At 34.3% G+C, this 20,103-nt stretch overlaps 1 protein-coding gene across 10 annotated transcripts in view; it reads right to left on the bottom strand.

The window, feature by feature from the left end:
- MGAT4C (MGAT4 family member C) overlaps positions 1-20,103 on the bottom strand; it is a 710,876-nt gene that overhangs the window by 5,574 nt on the left and 685,199 nt on the right. For 4 of the 10 annotated variants that reach the window (XM_044228891.1, XM_044228890.1, XM_044228895.1 and 1 more), the window contains 2 exons: positions 14,165-14,243; positions 4,307-4,459 (listed from right to left, as the gene is read on the bottom strand). In XM_044228891.1, coding sequence (XP_044084826.1) covers positions 4,307-4,453 — 147 coding nt within the window. In that variant the 5' untranslated portion in view covers positions 4,454-4,459; positions 14,165-14,243. The remainder of the gene's footprint in view (positions 1-4,306; positions 4,460-14,164; positions 14,244-20,103) is intronic. The other 6 variants (XM_044228888.1, XM_044228893.1, XM_044228892.1 and 3 more) reach the window with 2 other exon arrangements.

Genomic DNA, 20,103 nt, shown 5'->3' with positions numbered 1-20,103 from the left:
TTGTATAAGGTTCACTACCACAGGTAGAATATATTCAAAGATAACCTATTTAGAAAGAATTTTGTTGTTTTTGGCAAGTGTCTACTGTACTGTGTGATTTTATATGGATCTATTCTACTATTCCATATACAATAGCAGGTCAGGAATGTGCAAGCAGTTAAGACTATAAATAAAGTAAATGCATTTGAACCAATTTGGTCCTCATATTATCTGACTGTAGTCAATAAAACTTTAATTAAACCCCTGTTATAAAAAATTAGAAAGGATTCAAATACAGACCTTACCTCATTTGGAATATTCAATACTTTGTATTGCATTCAAATGTCAATGGAGAAAAAGACTAACTCAAAACTTTAAATCAATGGCCAGACTGGAATTGTCTTAGAATAAAAATTAGGTAATAGTAAATCATGACTGGAAAGAGTTTCAATCTGGTCTTTGCTAACTCAAAATTCTTTCTGAATATCTCTTTTGTATATTCAATTATGTTTATAAACCTATACTTGGTCTTTACTATATTTCTATATTTTATATTGTCTTAATTGAGAAAAAGAGGTTAGTGTTTTACAATATTTATAACATATTTGCCACCTATCAGTTGTAGACTTTCAAAATATTTGGAATTATATCTTGAATTCTCTACTTCTTATAAATATATTAATTGCATATCTATTGAATTCTTATTATTGTAATTTCTTTACACATAAATATTTTCATCTTTGTCTTTCTGAAAACTTATAAAACATTATTAGAGTTTTAAAATAAATTTAGGACTACTAAAAATTAACTAAGGCCTCAGCTCAGTACCAACTTCTTTAATAGTGATGTAATAGGGTCCATTATCAATGGGATCTAGAAGAAAAATCTATAAGAATCACAGTAGTCACAATTCTGAATTCATTTTGCCATTCTGCTCTTACGTGATGTTACATTCTAAAGGAAGTGCAGGATCTTGGCTATTTCTTTAAGAATTCTATTTTGAATGTGTAAAAATCCTGACCTTTTCTGTGCTAAGATAGAGTACATTCATCCTGATTGAAGGATAACAGAAAATAAAATGAAATGGAACTTATATGAAAGCACTTTATTAAATTCTCAAGAACAAGCTTCTTTACACTTTTCAGCATAAATAAATAATGCAGCTTTCGCCTGAGTCAGCCTTGTTGGCTGCTTTCCAGAGGCATCTACCTGAACAGTTAGGTTCTCCCTGGATACCTTCTTTCTGTAGCTGCTATGCTGGGGTGTATTTCTCAGTAATAAGACAAAGCTTTATGACAATCATTTTCTAGATAGGAATGCAATTCAATGGACTAGCTGCAGACTAAGTGTATACCCTTGTGGCTACTTTGAAGATGCTCACAGCCCAGAGGCTAAGTTGATTGGGCATGTAGCGTCTCTCCTACTTAGTTTGCCTTGTAATAGCATTTGTCTCTTACACTGAGCTTGGCTTCCTTTCCCAATGAAAGGTGCATATGTCCCGGATATGTAAGCATACATTAAACTGCTATATGCCAAGAATTTCAGACCACAAATGGATTTTCTAGCAAAAACAGCAGAATAGAATGTGCTAAGTAACTCCAGAGATCTTTTACTTGTAATTGTTTATCTGATTTCTCTGAATTATAACTGTTATTTCCCCCTGAAATAAGGAAGGTAGGAAAAGAAAGATCAACTAATGTTTATGTTTTAGCAATAGTACACATTGTGGCATTCTGGAGTCAAGGGAAAAAAAAAACCAAATGACATAATTTTGTGAAAACTGAAATAAACACAGATAAAAGGGTCAAAAGAGACAAAGGTTACAAAGAAGCTACATTATATACTAGTACGTGGCTGGCTTTCTGTGGCTATTAAACATTTTTAGAAAAACAATTTTAATGTAGTTTTACATTAATTACTTAACTGTTTTAAGTCTTTATACATATTAAGCCTTGGGATAAAATTTAGCTCTGAATACATTTAGTTTAAAAATAATCATCTAGTAAATAGTGAGAAACTAAACTAATAAAAATACTGTCATTAAATTTTCAGTAAGGGGGGGTGCTTGGGTGGCTCAGTGAGTTAAGCCCCTGCTTTCGGCTCAGGTCATGATCTCAGGGTCCTGGGATCAGCCCTCATGGGGCTCTCTGCTCAGCAGGGAACATACTTCCCTCCCCCCTCTCTCTCTCTGCCTGCCTCTCTATCTACTTGTGATCTCTCTCTGTCAAATAAATAAATAAAATATTTTAGATCTTTCTCTGTCAAATAAATAAAATATTTTAAAAAATAAATTTTCAGTAAGGGGAGTGATTGTGTTTAACCATCATTTTAACTCATTTTTTTCCAACTTAATATAAGTATTTAAAAATAATTATAAACTTTAAAATGAAGGAGCGAAATCTTCTCTACTCTTGGGCTGATTTGTAAATTTGGCTAAATATATATGTAATCTAGCCAGAGAACATTTCACTAAGAAAGTACTCTTTATTAAGCATTGCTTCATTAAATCACACCTTTTACATTAGATACATAGGACTGAAGCTTGGATAGAAATGTGTAAAAATCCACAAGACAGGGCAAAAGTATCTGATCCTCTTACAGTTATACACTCTATTACTTTTTATACATTTTATAATGATTTGAAGAGGTTCTATATCAACAAGATATAAGGATGTTTGCTGCATACAATGATCTTTTGTCTGCTTAAAATAAAACACTGAAATTATGTTTAAAAGTGTCTCACAAATGCAGCAAGTCATTGAATACAATAAACATCCTGCCAGTGCCATGTGTTTGATTTACAAGATGTGATTTACTGCTGCCAGTAAACACAGATGCAAGAGATAAATTTTTATTACAAAATTAAATCATTTCTCAAAGGCTCTCCTTGTTAATTTATAACCTTTAATTTTATCCAGAAAAAAATAGGGGGATCACATGGGCCTTGTTATATTGTCTTTAAGTCTCATAAACCTAATAATCAGGTTTAAAGAAAGGTCAAAATGCATGCCATTAGTAAGTTTCTCCAGTTTGCTATGTTTACCTACATCATGCCTAGTCAAATTCTATTCATCTGTGGTGATTTTAGCCATCGTGAATTGTCTATGGAAAACAGAATGAATGGACCACAAGATCAAGAAACATATATGATTGTAAAAGGCATAGGCATAGTCAAAATCTAGAATCTGGCAGAATTTTGTCATCAAAGAATGATGCTAACGGAAGCAAGATGCTTTACAGAAGACCTCCTGAGAGGATCTGTCCCAACTAAGATGAAACGGTTGGCTTAAGGTTATAGAATAGTACATGGCGAAAAATGCATAGGTAAGATCATGTTCAATTAGTGAAATAAAACATTTTACTGGGAAATGCTTTTTGTGGTTTTTGGCAGATTTTTCTCTTGCTAAGATAGTCATTGAAACTTTCAGCATGCTTGCATGGTGGAAAGTACTTTTCAGTCCTCTCTGTGTCCAAAGATTTTGGTTTTCTGAAATATGTGAACAAGAGTAATAACATAAAGATTGGGATTTTTCCAAATAGCTTAAACTCAATTCAGAAATTGAATTTAAAAAATGTCCATGTTATTCTTATCAGATATGAACTGGTGTGATACAGTCATAGCAAATAAAGAACAAATTGAGATCTCAAAATTAGCCTGAGTAAGTCCTTTTGTATGTTTCTAGAATTTACTTAAAAATTCATTTACATATTATATACTAATGTATCCTTTTTAAACGGATAGTTTCCACATCATCTCTAGTTCTTGAGGTTCTATACTACTTTTCACTGAATATAAATATATAACATGGTGGCCATTTATGACTATTCAAAATCAAGTGAAGTGTCATACATTATAATAAAATATTATTTCTTAACAAAATAGCATAATTAGTACCATTAACTAAAAAATAAGATTTTAAAAACTTTGATGATATATAAAAAAATTGAGAAAGTAAGGACTGATATCTTTAAGCAATTTTTAAAAAATTCTACATATTTCAAATTGAAGCTCAAAAATTATTATGGCTATACATAAAATTAATTCAGCATAGTGATGATAGCTAATTTACTTATAGCCAAATATACATCCCTGAGTTACTAAATGCAGCATTAAAGAAAATATTGCAACATAAATCAAAATAATTGTAATGCTGGTATTCTAGAATTAATACAAAAAGTAGCTAGGTGGAAAGTATACATGTTAGAGTTTTGCTCAAACTAAGACTATTTCAGCAGCCTGGGATTGAAGAGTTAAAATTGGACTAAGCTTAATTTGATTTAGACCTTATTTGTAACAACAACAACAAAAATAATCCCCCAAACTTACCAGAACATAGCTGTCTTCAATGTACAAGTTCATAAAGAGAAGGAAAATGACAAGAACTCCCAAGAATGACACTGTGGAACGTTTTCGCAGGCATCTCATTTTATCGAGTATTTCAAAAATGTGCTTCATTTGATAAAACTTAAACATTCTATCCTGGGGAAAAGGGGCACAGAATTACTGACAATTAACTTTGGATGTAAGTATTTCTTTATAGGTATCAAAAGCCGTCCTTTATAACAAGTCACCCTTCACCTGTTTACTAAAGTTGTTTCCAATTTCACACATATGATTTTCACAGATTATTAATATCTTAACATACGATCAATGTACTGCTTTATATTAATGTGGAGTAAAAAAAATAAAAAGCAAATCTTAGTTTTTTCTGAACAAATAAACATTGACAATAATGCCAAAAAAAAAAAAAAGTCCTTTGATGAGAAACAGCACAAAAATAAGAGAGAAAGATAAACATTAAGGTAACTTCTACCTCCTCGTACTATAATGTAATGAAAATGGAAGAAACTAGAAGCTTGGGCCTAATATTGATCTTGGAGTAAGTGCACCGGAAAGAGCACCTGGGAGGGAACCTGGGTCAAGGAAAGAGAAGTCATAAAGGAAGTTAAACTTTTGGGCTAAATCCAAACATATCTTTGAGAACTTGAGTTACAGTTGGTTTGGTTACTTTTCAGTAATTCTTGTTAAATCAGAGTAAATCCTAGAGTGACATATCTACATGGCCTTGCTTGATCTACTAACTAAGAAGTTTGGCTGGTTAAAATAATTCATGAATTACAAAATAGCAAAATGAGCATCAGCAAGATCAGTGGAGATCTATTTTTTTCCCATTCTACTCTTCATTGTGTGTTATCTTCTAATCACTGATTTATTTAGATGACTGATCATTTGTTTAAAAACTATAAACATATAAAAACATATAAAAAATCAAAAGACTAGTTGAATCATATTTTGTCTAAAATCAAGGATAATCTGGAAACTGTACCACGTCTAGCTGGGCACTGGGTCTCCCTGAGCTCAGTGCTAGGATGAGGTATGGATATGAATAAAGAACTTCAGGAAGTGGAAATGGCTTCTTAAATGATGTCTAGGACATAGCAATCAAACAATGTCTCTTCACAAAAAAGAATTTATCAATTCTTATAAATTATAAGAAAGAATTGGGGAAAAGGGTTAACAAAGGGGAAGAATGGAAAAATTCTCAAAGAAAATATAAGAATTACTGTTCATTTCCTTTAGACATATTTTTCTCTAGGGTTATTTTTATTTTTCTTGTTGACTTGTAGAAGTTTTAAATGTATGTGTAGAGATGCACACATACATTTATCTTTTCTTATGATGAAAATATTTAGCTATCTTCCCCAAGTATTATATCTTCTATTGGGTTTGGCCAACCCTGAGGTGGAGAACGAAACAATTACTCCACTCACCTCGGTAGGAGAAAGGAGAGGGCGTGGGGACAAGACACACTAGGGGCAAAATGTCCCAAGCTAAACTTCCTTTACTTTTATTGTGAATGTTGTCACTACATTAGGGAATAAGAAAAACAAGAAGGAACGTGAAGCTATAATAATCAGGACAGTGGCATAGGGAGTAACCTCAGAACAAGCTGTGCTCCCGATGTGTGCGCAGGCAAGAAGAGCGTGGAGTACTGACCACAGAAGCTAAATGTTTCTGAAGTTTAAGAATTTACTCCCTGGATGAGCAAATTGAGCCGCAAAAAGGATCTGGCTGTTTTCAGCCCAGAAACTGCAAAGGAGGCCCAGTTTTCCAGACACTCCTTTGCTTTTCAACCAGTTTCACCCAGGGAGGCATGTGTTTATTAAATCTGATCTAGCCAGGCATTGTGAATTCTCACAATTTTCCTCTTCTTGGTCTGACTTTCGCAGTACAGAGTTTTTTATTTCAAATTTATTTCATACATAAGACTTTTTTTGGTATAATGTTTTGAAAATTGTTCCCAATTTTGATGTCATATGGACAACCTCCTTAATTTTTTTTATGGATAGATTTTTAATATATCTAGGATTTATCTTTTTTGTCTTTTATCATGTACTAGAATAATTTTATATGTTTTTTATTTTTCATCTGGAGAGCTGATGGTCTTCAACTTATAGTGCACTGGTCATAACTACTAGTCATCTTACCACTCCTGACTTCAAGGCTGTGGGGAAGTATAATCGCCCGCATAATCAGGAATAAAAAAGAACGTTACTATTGTATATCACACGTTATACCAAATCAATCATTTTTTGATACATGATGCCACTTCTATAATAGGGTCATTTTCTAATTTGCATTTAGAGGTTAAAAATGTATTTATAGATCCATCATTTATAACATTTTTCAACAAAAAAATACATAACAATTTTAAACCAGAGCATTATAAGTGAAATTCTGTTATCTGGTAATGGTTTTGTAGGTAAAACCACATTATGTTTGTAAGATTTTCATCTGAATTTTGAAAATTGACAAAAATACAAAGGATTAGAATCTAATCATACACCAATGGACACAATATTTTAAAATATTTTTAAATGTCAATTTGGGAAGACCTATCAATAGCATAAAATGCATGTATTCCCTTTGACTCAGCAATTATACTTCCAAAAATCTATTCAAAACCAAAAATTGTATTTGTGAGTAAATGTTTAGCTATGGTGTTAAAAGACAGTGATGTCTATAAAATAAATTGGAAACTATTAAGATGTTAACAGCTGTTATCTTAATATAGAATTATCAAGAATTTTCAATCCTGTTTTCACTTTTTTCAATTTTCATACTTTCAAAAGTATATATATTCAGTATTATTTAAAAAGTTACTTTTAATTTTCAAAATTCTCTATCATCTGTTGGAAAACAAAACTTCATTTTATTTCTTGGACACAAACATAAACACAGACTTTTTTTTAAGAAAATAAAATTTAAAAATATGTAGCACTGTATGGTATGTTTTGGATGCTCTGAATTTGAATGTTATAAGCTCAATAAAAATGCTAAGTCAAGAAGTATATTCTAATTCTATTCTCTTGAGACAAAGACAAAATGTAAAAAAAAATGTGACTGCAAATTGAATCTGCAAAGTTCAAATGTAGAAATTACATATAAAGAAAATAAGTCTATCTATTAAAAGTTATTAAATACTTAGTAAATACTAGGCAATATAGTTTGCATGAGTAGCTCATTGGCCTTTCATAACAATACTGAGATTTTAATACTCCCATTAGTTTTACAAATAAAAAAAGAAAGAAAAATCCAGAGTTTTCTTGAGGTGTCTCTAAAAGGAATAATTCCAGTTTTTAAATATTAAAATTGATCAGTCTGCTTGATTAACCACTATTGGTATACAGTTTACTAATTAGGTTTCATATGACATTTTAGACATCATGTTGCCAACAAACTATCCCACATATATGATGATAATAACTTGTGATACCAATCTCTTGAATAAAATAGAAATAATATAAAAGACATAAATTCAATTTTTTGGCAGGAAAAATTTTAACTAAATCTATTTAGCCTAAAAAAACACATACAAATATATAATGTGAGGAGGTGGGTGATATATGGTATTTCAAGTAATATGAGAAGTAGGAAATATAATACTTTGGAGGCAATACTTGAGAGCACTCTGCAACAATGCAAAATAGTACAAAACAATGACAAAATCACAAGTTGTAATTCCAGAGTTAACAAAGAAAGAAAGACAGAATCCCGAGAGAATAATGGTGACCACCTAAATTCTAAGATCCAATCCTTCAAATCAGAATCCTCCAACATCCACTCATAACAATCAGAGCACAAATAACCTTCCATAGTGTACATCCTGAGTATACCCATGAGAAAGACGATAGTACATATTTCACTGTATATATAAATGAAAACAATAACACCCAGAACAAGCAGAACTGACTGAGGACCCCAAACCGAGTAAACAAATGATTGGAAAGCAGATCAAAATATGTGTCATTTATTTAAAAAAAATACCAAACTACAATAAAAGAAAATTAAGGAAGATAATTATTCATACAAACTTCTCCATCTGAAACAGGATCATCTGGGTCCAGAAAATCCAAATAAATATTTTTTAAAAAGAAAAAAAAAGACAAAATACAATAAATTAAATATACTGAAAGGAAAACAAAATAACTGATTTCAGGTAGGGGGAAGGGACTCTATGGTCACAACTTTCTGTTGTGTCATGAGGCAAGGAAACTCTTAGAGATTAGTAGGAGCATTTCCAAGGGATATAGAAAACAGCTTGAAGAGGAGTCTATTGAGAAAATTTGGGAAAATCTATCCATCAAAAATGACTGTGATTGATAGTAAAATATTGAATTAATATAAATTCGTGTATATAGAGCAATGATAAAAAGTAGAGAAAGAGAAAGTAAGAAACCTATCTACCAAAATTAGAGGTGTTCGCTGCATCATCTGATATAGAAACTGGTCTTTGAAAGGAAAGTATTAAGGTTTCCTGCATTTCTAGGAGGAACTGTATTTCACCCACATTTAATGACTGGTATTTTCAGATACTGGACAACAGGCAGCACAGGGCAATGATCTCTGAGGGAAAGGAAATGAAAGAAGTAAATGCCAGGATTTTTCTAGTTTGTTGCCAGAAGGCAGTTTTCAAAAGCCAGGGCAGGAAATTGATGGAAGAATTTGAAGAAGTCACACATAAAAAGATAACCTCTGTTCATGTATTGAAAGAGCTAGTATCATTAAAAAGCCTATATTACTCAAATAGATTCAAGAGATTCAATGCAATACCTATCAAAATTCTAATGGTGACATTTTTTATAGAAATAGAAAAAACATTCCAAAATTTGGTGTCACAGAAGACCCTGAAAACCCAAAGCAAACATAAGAAAGAATAACAAAGCTAGAGGTGTCACACTTCCTGATTTCAAACTACTGTATATTATAAAACAATAGTAATCAAAATGATATGATACTGTCATAGAAACAGACACGGTTCAATGGATAGAATCAAGAGCTCAAAAATAAGCCCACCCATTTACAGTCAACTAAATATTTGACAGGAGAGCCAAGAATACTTGATAAGGAAAGGAGAGTCTTTTAAGCAAACCATGCAGGGAAAACTGGACAGCTATATGCAAAAGAATAAACTGGGCCCCTATCAAGAATTAGAACAGTTTCTGGAATGTAAAGACAGAAATAATTCATGTTCCCTTCATCCGGAATAGAAAAAAATTGTAATAGATTGGGCATCAGATGGAGTACTCAGAAGACTATTCCCTTAGTAGGTAACATCAGTCTGAGATGGAGGCTTCTCTGAAACCAGCATTCCAATGGCAAAAATGGATAAAGGGAATTACTATCAGAAAAAAAAAAAAAAAAAAAAAAGAAAGGGAAATTCTAACTGGAGGGTATTATGTTGAGTGAACTAAGTCAATCACAGGAAGACAATTATTGTATGGTTTCACTCACATGAGGAATATAAGAAACAGCATAGAGGATCATAGGGGAAGGGAGGGAAAAAGCACACCCCAGAAACTGTTCTAATTGTTCTTTCCAGCGATTCCTTACCAGTGTTGGATAGTGTTCTCACACACATGCACTAAGTGCTCAGTTAAAGACATTAGGGAAACCCTTTGCAGATCTCTCTCTTTCTGACTCTCTCTGCCTTCATTTGTAGTCTCCATATAGCTTTCTCCTCTCTGGTACTCCATCTGTGAATTCTAGCCAGGTCAGAATCTCAAACTTCTCAACTATGTCTCTTCATCCTAGAGAGCCCACTGTCTAATTGGATTCTCTCTCCTCATACTGCAGCCTAGAAACTCTAAACAGTTATCTCATTTGTTTCCCTTCTACCAGGAATCCTGCCCTTTTCTGCTTGTTGTACAAAGTGTGAACGTTTGTTTCACATATTTAGTCTAGTTTTTCAGTTAAGGAAAGAGGGTAAATCTGCTCCCTGTTTTTTCATCATGGTCAGAAATATCTTGCTGGTGTTATAATTCTTCGCTTATGCTTTCTTCTCTTTTTCTTGAAAAATAGTATTACATTATTGTCTGCTTTTAATGTTACTTGGAATTTCTAATGGCACCTGCTTTTCTTTCCATTATAAATGATTTGGCAAATGTGAAATGGATTGGTTGTGCTGTCTAGAGATTTGTTAATTTTTTTTTTTTTTTAAAGTAGGCTCCATACCCAATGTGGAGCCCAGTGTGGGGCTTGAACTCGGACCTGAGCTGAGAACACAAGTCGAATGACTAACGACTGAGCCACCCAGTTGCCCCTGGGCGTAAGTCATTTTTTAAAAGAAAATATTTTCTAACTGTGCTGCATGTGTGAGTAAGCACACATGCACAGATACACACAAACCCAAACTTTAGACTGTATAAAAGAAGTATGTTTAAAAAACCATTATTCAAAAAGGCTAATGGTAAAGGGATCAGCAAAATATTTTGAGCAAGTTCAAACAATGAGATAGCATAGTTTCATATCCCAATATACAGTGTGAGTGAATAAAGGCCATAAAAGCATAAAACTACTTAATTAAGTCTACTTTGTAAAGCTAAACACTGCAACTCCTGACAAAATATCACCAAGTAACACAACCAGCAACTTCTTAAATCAGAAACAAAAAAAGATTCAGTAAGTCAAAATGTCTAATGTTAGGAATCTATAAATGCTCACAGCCCAAGACAGATCAAGAGACCAAAAATTGTGAAACATCAGAGCAGAAACGTGTGTAAATCAAGAACTCTTAGAAACATAAGCACATGTTTATGGATCTACAAACATAGTGAGGACTAGTAGTAGTCTTCTCTCAGAATCTGACAGTTTAAATAGTCAAAAAAATAGGAAAGAGCATCTGGATAATCCAACATTATCTCTTAATATTTAATTTGTGTGTGTGTGTGTTTGTGTTTTGGTAAAAAAATATATTTGGTTAAAAGTAAATATGGTTGGTAGGAATTTTAAAGACTGTTTCCTGTCTGGCCATAACCAATATAATACAAAATAATCTAACCAAGGAGGAGACAACCACATCTGATGAAAGAGATTGATGGTTTAGGTAGAAATGTGATAGAGAAGTAGAGAGATTTAAAAGCAAGGCAACTCCTAGATATCATGGTAACATTAGTGGGTAACGATTTTTATTTTTTAAAAGATTTATTTATTGATTTTGGGGGGAGGGAGTCAGAAGAAGAGGAAGAAGAATCCTAAGCAGACTTCACCCCGAGTGCGGAGCCCAACTTGGGTCTCAGTCCCACCATCTTGAGATCATGACCAGAACTGAAAAGAGTCGGACACCCAAATGACTGTACCACCCACACACTCCAAGTAGCCATTTTTAATTCACAGACACTCTGCAACAGAATTTGTCTCTCAGGGTCCTAGTGTGAAAAGAAAGCATGTTGATCCAAGTAACTGATAAAAGTATATATTGAAAACCAATAAATTGAGCTTGAGAAACTCAAGTTCACCATCCTTTACAAACTGGAAGTATTAAAAGAAAGCAAAAACTTGGTTTGAAATTATTAAATAGGTAAGCACAGCCTGATAACAAAAACTGCACTAGCATGCTCCTGCTTGAAAATATCGGTCATACAAGTGAGGACAGATTATCTGAGCAATCGTTTGGTCCCTGTTCAAACAGTGTCTTGTTAGAAATTTTCCACTTAGTCTTTGAATAATTTTAGAAAGGTAAAAAGTGTTTTTCAGAGGTCATGGGTTGATTATTACAGATTAGGTTCATTTAGAAAAATGATAACTCATATTATCATGGTTTGAGTGAATTATTTTCTTCAGATGACATATATCATCTTTATATACCCTAAATGTCATGAGAAATTTATTTGCTAACAATATATGCTACGATACACTTTATCTCTTGCACGTATAATGAGACATGTTTTGTTTAGTAGTTTTACTGCAAATGTTTTTAAAAATAGCTTCTTTGTCAGAAATTTATAATAAAACACTGTTGATTGTGAATATAGTTATGGAAATAAGGATATATAAAAACTCTACTCCTCTGCTCCAAATGTATGTTAAGTTGGCACATCTGGTTCAATAAGACTTCATTTTTCTTTTTTTTAAAGAATCACATTCTCTGGCTAAAATTAACAAGTCAAAAAATGACAGATGCTGGTGAGGATGCGGAGAAAGGGGAACCCTCCTACACTGTTGGTGGGAATGCAAGCTGGAGCAACAACTCTGGAAAACAGCATGGAGTTTCCTCAAAAAGATGAAAATAGAGCTACCCTATGACCCAGCAATTGCACTACTGGGTATTTACCCTAAAGATACAAATGTAGTGATCTGAAGGGGCACCCAAATGTTTAGAGTAGCAATGTCCACAATAGCCAAACTATGGAAAGAACCTAGATGTATATGTATGTACTTATATGTATATGTATGTGTGCATATATATATATACACACACAATGGAATACTTGCAGCCATCAAAAGAAATGAAATCTTGCCATTTGTGATGATGTGGGTGGAACTAGAGGGTATTATGCTTAGCGAAATAAGTCAATTGGAGAAAGACAACTATCATATGATCTCCCTGATATGAGGAAGTAGAGATGCAACATGGGGGGTTTAGGGGGGAGGAAAAGAATAAATGAAAGAAGATGGGATCAGGAGGGAGAGAAACCATAGAAGACTCTTAATCTCACAAAACAAACTGAGGGTTGCTGGGGGGAGGAGGTCGGGAGAGGGGGGTGGGGTTATGGACACTGGGGAGGGTATGTGCTATGTTGACTGCTGTGAAGTGTGTAAAGCTGGCAATTCACAGACCTGTACCCCTGGGATAAAAATACGTTATATGCATATAAAAAATTTTTAAAAAATTAATTAAAAAACAATGAATTTTGGAACACTGGGGAAAAATTTAATTTAATTTTTAAAATAAAATACAAACAAACAAATAAATAAATAGAAATAAAGAATCCCATTCTCTTTGGAAGACCCAGGTGTTGAATGTTCACATATATGAAACAACTTCAAAGACATAACTATTTAAAAATCATTTGGAGGTAATGCTATACCAAATAATTCATTTTTTAAATGGAAATAAAATATTTTCACTCTATAATTTCTTTTTGAAAGACTATTACATATGAATATACTCATATATAAAATGTATATTACATATTCAGGTATTTACATACAATTTTGAAATTATAAATAGCGTGGCATATACTCCTATATACTTATAAACACATAATTATATTAAATATAGCTATATTCACCATGAAACAAGTCAATCAGTGAGAAGGTATTATTCTTTTTACACTATTTAATACTAATCCTACCTGAATTTTGTCTCCTTAACTTTACAAACCATATCCAAAGAGGATACAAGATATTCTTAGTAATCTTTCCATCCTATGACATCGTTCTTTTTCACAATTCTGTCCAATCTTCTTCTTCTTCTTCTTTTTTCAACGACTTTTGGCATTACATGACCTCTCTTACAACCATTTTTTGAGCAAAATTCAAAATTTAGATCTTCAGCTAGGACTCCTTCCTGAACCTATTTCCAATTCTTGAGTAGTGACTATTATTTCTAGGCAGATTTCCTGCTATTCACACAAACACAATGAATCTAAAACTACAGGTTGGTTTTCCATTCCAGCTCGCTCGTCCTTACTGTCTCATTTTTGGTGGGACTAGATCTCTAATTGCCAAGTTAAATCATCCAAAAGTTATTTGTCTTCTGCTTTCCCAAAGTCAGAAATATTCCAGGTTCTGTCTCACGTGCCACAGTTTCTCTCTGCTGCCCCCCACTCCCCCATTCTCACTGCCATTATAAATGTTCAGGTTAAATACTTCCGGACGCTGATGGTTTTTCCTACCCACCTGCCATTCATCATTTGTTGCTGAAGTATCAGCCCCTGAACCGGAAGAGGGAAGCTAGTTGGTGAGTTCCGCTGCAGGGCTGGAAGTGAGAAGATCCACATTAGATGTCAGGATGCATTTCCAGGCAGGGGGCTGTCAGTCAGGTCAAGTTAGTGGGAAAAAGGTAACAACAGGGCTTTGCTGTGTCACAGGACAGCAATCAAGAAAGCTGCCTGCAAATGGTCTCAGTCATCACAGTGATAACACAATGCCCGGCGGTAAACCACGTGTTAGCAAAAGCACAGCCAGCCCTGTACTGAGGAGTCCGTTCGGACCCGGACTTCCCTTGCCACCCAGACCCCAAGTATTATGCAGTGAAAGTTGTGTAGAGGCCGAATCCAGTTGGTCTATTTCAGTCCTGCTTTTTGCAAACTGGGGGAAGGGGAGCCTAAGGACTGTTAAGAACTATTTTACTTTCCAAGTTCTGGAATTAGCTGTACTTTTAGTTGTACTTTGCATTCCATGAGAAAGGACGCTTGGAAAACAGCCAAGGAGCACTGGACAGGGAGAGAAGGCAGAGAATTTAAACAATTCTTTTGGATCAAAACTACAATTTCTTCATCCTGTGTCCTACTTCTCCTTCCCATTCCTGAGATAAAATAACCAAAACTTGCTCTGTTTTGTAATAATAAAAGTAGTTTTATGTTAAAAGAAAAACAAACAAACTTCTTACAGGAAATACAAATGTCCTTGTGTCCACTATGGTGGGAGTCCCTGTTTCAGGTACTATCTCCCTTACTTGCCTCTCTACCACCTGTGCGCGCTGGACCCACACTAATCAGTGGGATGAAGAGCCCCAGGAGCAGCAGAGAATCCATTGCAGGCCAGCACCACCCTTTTTGACTATAGGAAAGGTATCCCCTGTTTGAGGACACTGAAGTTTATACAGGTTGTGACTTTGCCCCAGATCACCTAAACTGTTAGAAACGCTGCAAAGTTGCCAACGCAAATAAGCTTAGATTGGTTGAGACAGGAGCTTCAGGATTTCCTCTAATAACTGGCAGAAGTATGAAACTTAGTAGCTTCATTCAGGTAGTTCAAGATGGTGCCTCAGGGATCTGAGCTGCTACCTCCCAATGGCTTCCCTCTGACCTTTAACGAAGTTAAAATACTTACTCCTAATGTTTTGCTTGTATACAGTTCTGCATCTTTTACAATGCAAAAAGCAAGTGATCACAATTAAAGACTACAGATCAACTAACTTTGAAGTTCGACAAGACTGACTTTCTCTGAATTTTGGATACATGGCAGTGTATGTGGTTGTAGGGACATAACTCCACAGAAATGGGCTACATCCTTCCTCATAGATGTAGGGACATAACTCCACAGAAATGGGCTACATCCTTCCTCATAGATGCAATCCTGAAACTACTGCAGCCACAATGAATACAAGTGGAAGGGCTGAAAACTTCCAGACAGTCCAGAAAAAAGTAGCTAAAAAATTAGATTTGCTTGGAGGTCAGGTAGATGGGGGTGGGGGCGTGGTAAGGATTAAGCAAAATTTAATAATAACCCTTTCTGGAATAGAGTTCAGAAGTTGCATCTACAGGTCAACTAAATGCAAAACATCCAGTCAGGCAGGACAATACTTTTTTTTTAGAAACAAATGTTCATACAATTTATTAGAACTTTCATTCTACAAGTCTGGTGCTATCAAAGTTTTGTCACAAGGTTGAAGTCACCTATCTCTGAGCAATTTTAAATTAGGAGGATTTTTGAATACCCCATTTGAAACACAGGAAGATAGCTTCATAGTGCTAAAACTTGAATAAGTTTGGCAAAACCTCTGGCTGAAGCTAGACCCTAGGTATGGAAACTAAATTTGCATGCAAATGGGATGGATCCAGCAGAACTTTGCAATTGCCAACACCCATGTCAGCATCCCTGTGTCTGAATATAGTTCCTGGGGAAATACGACAGAGCTCTAAGAGAACTTTGATGGACCGTTTTTTGGAAAACACGATTGAGCAGAATCAGGCCTGCATTAGAGGTAAAGCTGAGAAGTGAAAACCATTCTACATGTTAGTTCTGGAATCCCTACCCCTGGTTAGAGACATGTAGGGATTGAACTATTTAGAAGTATGTAAGACACTATTTCATTTCTCAAAGGATCAACAATAAATTGTCTTATATGTGGACATGCTTTCCTACATAATTCCTTTCCTCCTTGGGCTCATTCTGTGCATCAGTTTAAGAAAAGTACTGTTCTTTACATTTGCCTCACATTTTAATCTCCATGGATTTGCTTTTATTTCTAACTTCCACTTATTGAAATTTAATTTTAGATCACCAAAATGTTGTCTTCTTGCTGAAGATTTCTCTGAACCCCATTTTCAGTCAAGTTTGGTTTTCACTTTCTTGAACTCTTACCATTTTATCTACACTTCTCTTAATTTACTTAATACTTTCTACTTTTTAAAAAAAGATTTTATCTATTTGACAGTTTATTTGACACAGAAAGAGAAAGAGATCACAAGTAGGCAGAGAGGCAGCCAGAGAGAGAGGGGTTCCCTCCTGAGCAGAGAGCCTGATGTGGGGCTCGATCCCTGGACCCTGAGATCATGACCTGAGCTGAAGGCAGAGGCTTAACCCAACAAGCCATCCAGGTGACCCTACTTTCTACTTCTTGATAGTGTTTTTATATGTTTTATTTCTCTTTGGATTCTGAGCTTCTTGTATGTGGAATATTTTTTAAAAACTTCTTATGTGGTGCCTGTGTGGTTCAGTTGGTTAAGTATCTGACTCTTGATCTCCTATTAGATCTGGATCTCAGGGTCATGAGTTCAAGCCTCACATTGGACTCCATTCTGGGTGTGGAACTTACATAAAAACCAGAAGAAACAAAAAATCATATCACTTTCATACTTGGAGAAGTGTCTTTTTTTTTTGAAGGACAAACAGCTACTGGTTTGTGTGCATTGTATTACAGAAATCTTGAACTTGAGGCTATGAGAAAACTACAAGTCAATGAAATTGGTTATTTCTTTCCCACACCACTTTCACATCTCATCTAAGAGCTTCCCTGCCATGACCTAGACCTACAATGTAATCTCTAGGCATTTTGGTTGCAAAATGCAAAACTTAACGTTGTCCGTTATCAAAGCACCATAGACTCTTCTGTGTTTATTTTATAATTTAAGTGAAAAATAAGGATAATGCTACTTGTTAGTTTTAATATTTGGTGGATTGAAATGTTTCACAACCAAGATAAATCAAGATCCTTTAGAATATTTAAGAAATGCAGCAGCAAAAATAATAATAATAATAGTAATGTTGACACTGTGGATGCTTTGAAGAACACTAGCAAAATAGAGTTAATTAGTTTGTGCCAGGAGAGCCTGAGACAGATGTAATCTGATTTAATATCAGAAATCAGATATGGTGGAAAGTTTTAGAAGCCACATAATTTTGGGACAGATATTTGGATCTGTTGGACCACCTGCTTATCTATACTACCTCACACATATGCACATATATGTATAGAAATAAAGACTCTGACATTGTAACACTATAAATATGTATTTCGAATCATTACTCATGGACACAGACACAGTATTCATTGCACAAACACTTCATTATTTTTCTTCTTGGAAAGACACTGTGGAAATTTTTGTGCTAGTTTTGATCAGCTCAGGAAAAATGGTCATTTATTAAAAAACTGATGCTGATATGAAGTGACAAGTGAATTATTATACCACAGAGCTATTTGCTTAGAGTGCATATGCTTGTGCGTGTTACCACAAATTCATCATGTTTCTAGAATGTTACTTGGACTGTATGCATCAAACCACCAAATGTTAATGAGCTCAGTTCTCTCTCTAGCTCTTTAGTGTAAAATCACATGTCCCCAGTGCAAACTATTCCATGGCTATATAAAAGATTGGGAAAAAGGGAACCCATATCCCATCTGAATGAATGTGGCTACATTGTCTATCCCAAGGCACAAAGCCTTCGTTCACATTTTATTTAATAGTCTATTTTTAAATCAACAAATGCAAAAGTAAAATTACATTCTCACGTTCTCCAAATCCTATGGACTTGTAGACAACACTTAACCCCACATTAAGGAAAATCATGAAAAGAAGTCTTGCCATCAACTGTTCATCTGTCTGACATGTGCCTTTATGTGTATCTGACTTGCTTGGCTTGCCTTTTTTAATGCTCGCCCAATTTGTTTTTCTACTTTGTGGAAGGCTGCACACACCCTTAGGGCAGTATTCAGTACTTTCTGATGAAAAGAAAGAATGTTGCTGACATAGCAAAAGCTTCAGGAAGTCACAAAAATGAGAAGGGTTTTACAAAACTGATTATCTTTACATTTTGTACACCGAGCTCAGAAGTTGATGGAAAATGTAATTGTTTTTTAATGTAAGATTTTTTCTTACAGTCTCATGTTGTATGGTCTACTTGTAGCTATAGGTTGTAGCAAAGTAGAAAATTATAGTCTAGATTATTCCTTAGGGTTCACAGGGATGACCAGCAAGATTTATTTTCTGGTTTACTTTAAGCAGATAAAAACACAGAAAATTTGTGACATTGACAAATGGGAGGTTTCCTGTCACTGACTATTAAAATAGTAAAAGTTGAGATGAGGATTGGGAAGAAAGAAAAATCTTTTCAACACTGGAGCTAAGACCAGAAACATTCAGTATTTACTGACTCCTTTTTTAGACTATCATTCTCTTATAGGTTTTGAGTTTCTTTCCCTTGAGCTGAGAAAGGCTGGCTGGAGTGGAAACAATAATGGCCAACATGAAACTAAGCACTTTAGCAAGAATAGAGGGGCTAGTACTTTGGCAAAATATGGTCATGCGAGTTGTTTGGAGTTGTGGTGCAGAAGAAAGTGATGATGATGATGATGATGCTTACTGACTCATTCAGAGGGCTGTAAACTAAGTTCAGTCTTCCACAAAAAAGTAGAGGGGTTCGTGGGTGGCTTAGGTGGTTGAGCATCTGGCTCTGGATTTCTGCTGGAGTCATGAACTTAGGGTCATGGGATTGAGCCCTGTGTCAAGCTCCACTCCACAGGGAGTCTGCTGGAGGTTCTCTCTCTCTCCCCCTTACTCTGCCCTTCCCCCTGCTCTTGTTCTCTCTCCCTCTAAAATAAATAAATATTTAAAAAAGAAACTCATGAGGTAGATAAGAATACATTTTGTGATTATTCTCACATTACAAATAAGAAACAGTAAAGATCATATAGATTAAGTGATGTGCCCAGGAACAGTATATACTTGCTATATAGGTATGATAAATGACAGGTTTTCAAATCCCTGACTTTTTATGCATTTGAGTCTATGCAAACTGTTTATCAGAAAGACCTAAAAATTAGGTGCTTCCAAATCAAGCTAAATTTGGTGTAAAGAAATGATATTAAAGCATATTAATAATCATATTTCTATCATTAATATGAGAAGATAATACACAGATGATTTTCCCCCAAAGGGATCATGCAAGCATTTATGCATAATTATTAGAATAGTATTAAAGTCTATAATACATTGTCTTAATAAAATTTCCACACATTCTTATATGGGAATAGATCAGGTAAACTGTAACTTGAATTCAGTAATGCCAAATATCAATTTAAGTGGATAAATATGATATATGCATAAATATATTATATCAGTTAAATAATATGCTTAAAAGTAATTGTTTTCCTTTATGAATTTTTTTTCCTAAGTTTGTTATTAGATTCCAAAATCAGAATGAATGAGTCTGTGATAGATAATTCATTACCAGTTATGTTTCCTTTCATTCAAGCACATATAAAGTTCAACCTTTTCAATACAAGATACCACGTATCTTGTTAGACAATGCAAGTTAACTGCAATTTCATATCCAACCTAACTAGAACAGGGGGAAAAAAAAACCAAAAAAACCTTACCAAGGAAGTAAAATAA

Source organism: Neovison vison, chromosome 12, assembly GCF_020171115.1.
Source record: "Neovison vison isolate M4711 chromosome 12, ASM_NN_V1, whole genome shotgun sequence".
In the NCBI taxonomy this organism is placed as follows: domain Eukaryota; kingdom Metazoa; phylum Chordata; class Mammalia; order Carnivora; family Mustelidae; genus Neogale; species Neogale vison.
The sequence above is the reverse complement of the archived record's forward strand: the minus strand, read 5'-3'. Positions and strand labels throughout refer to the sequence as shown.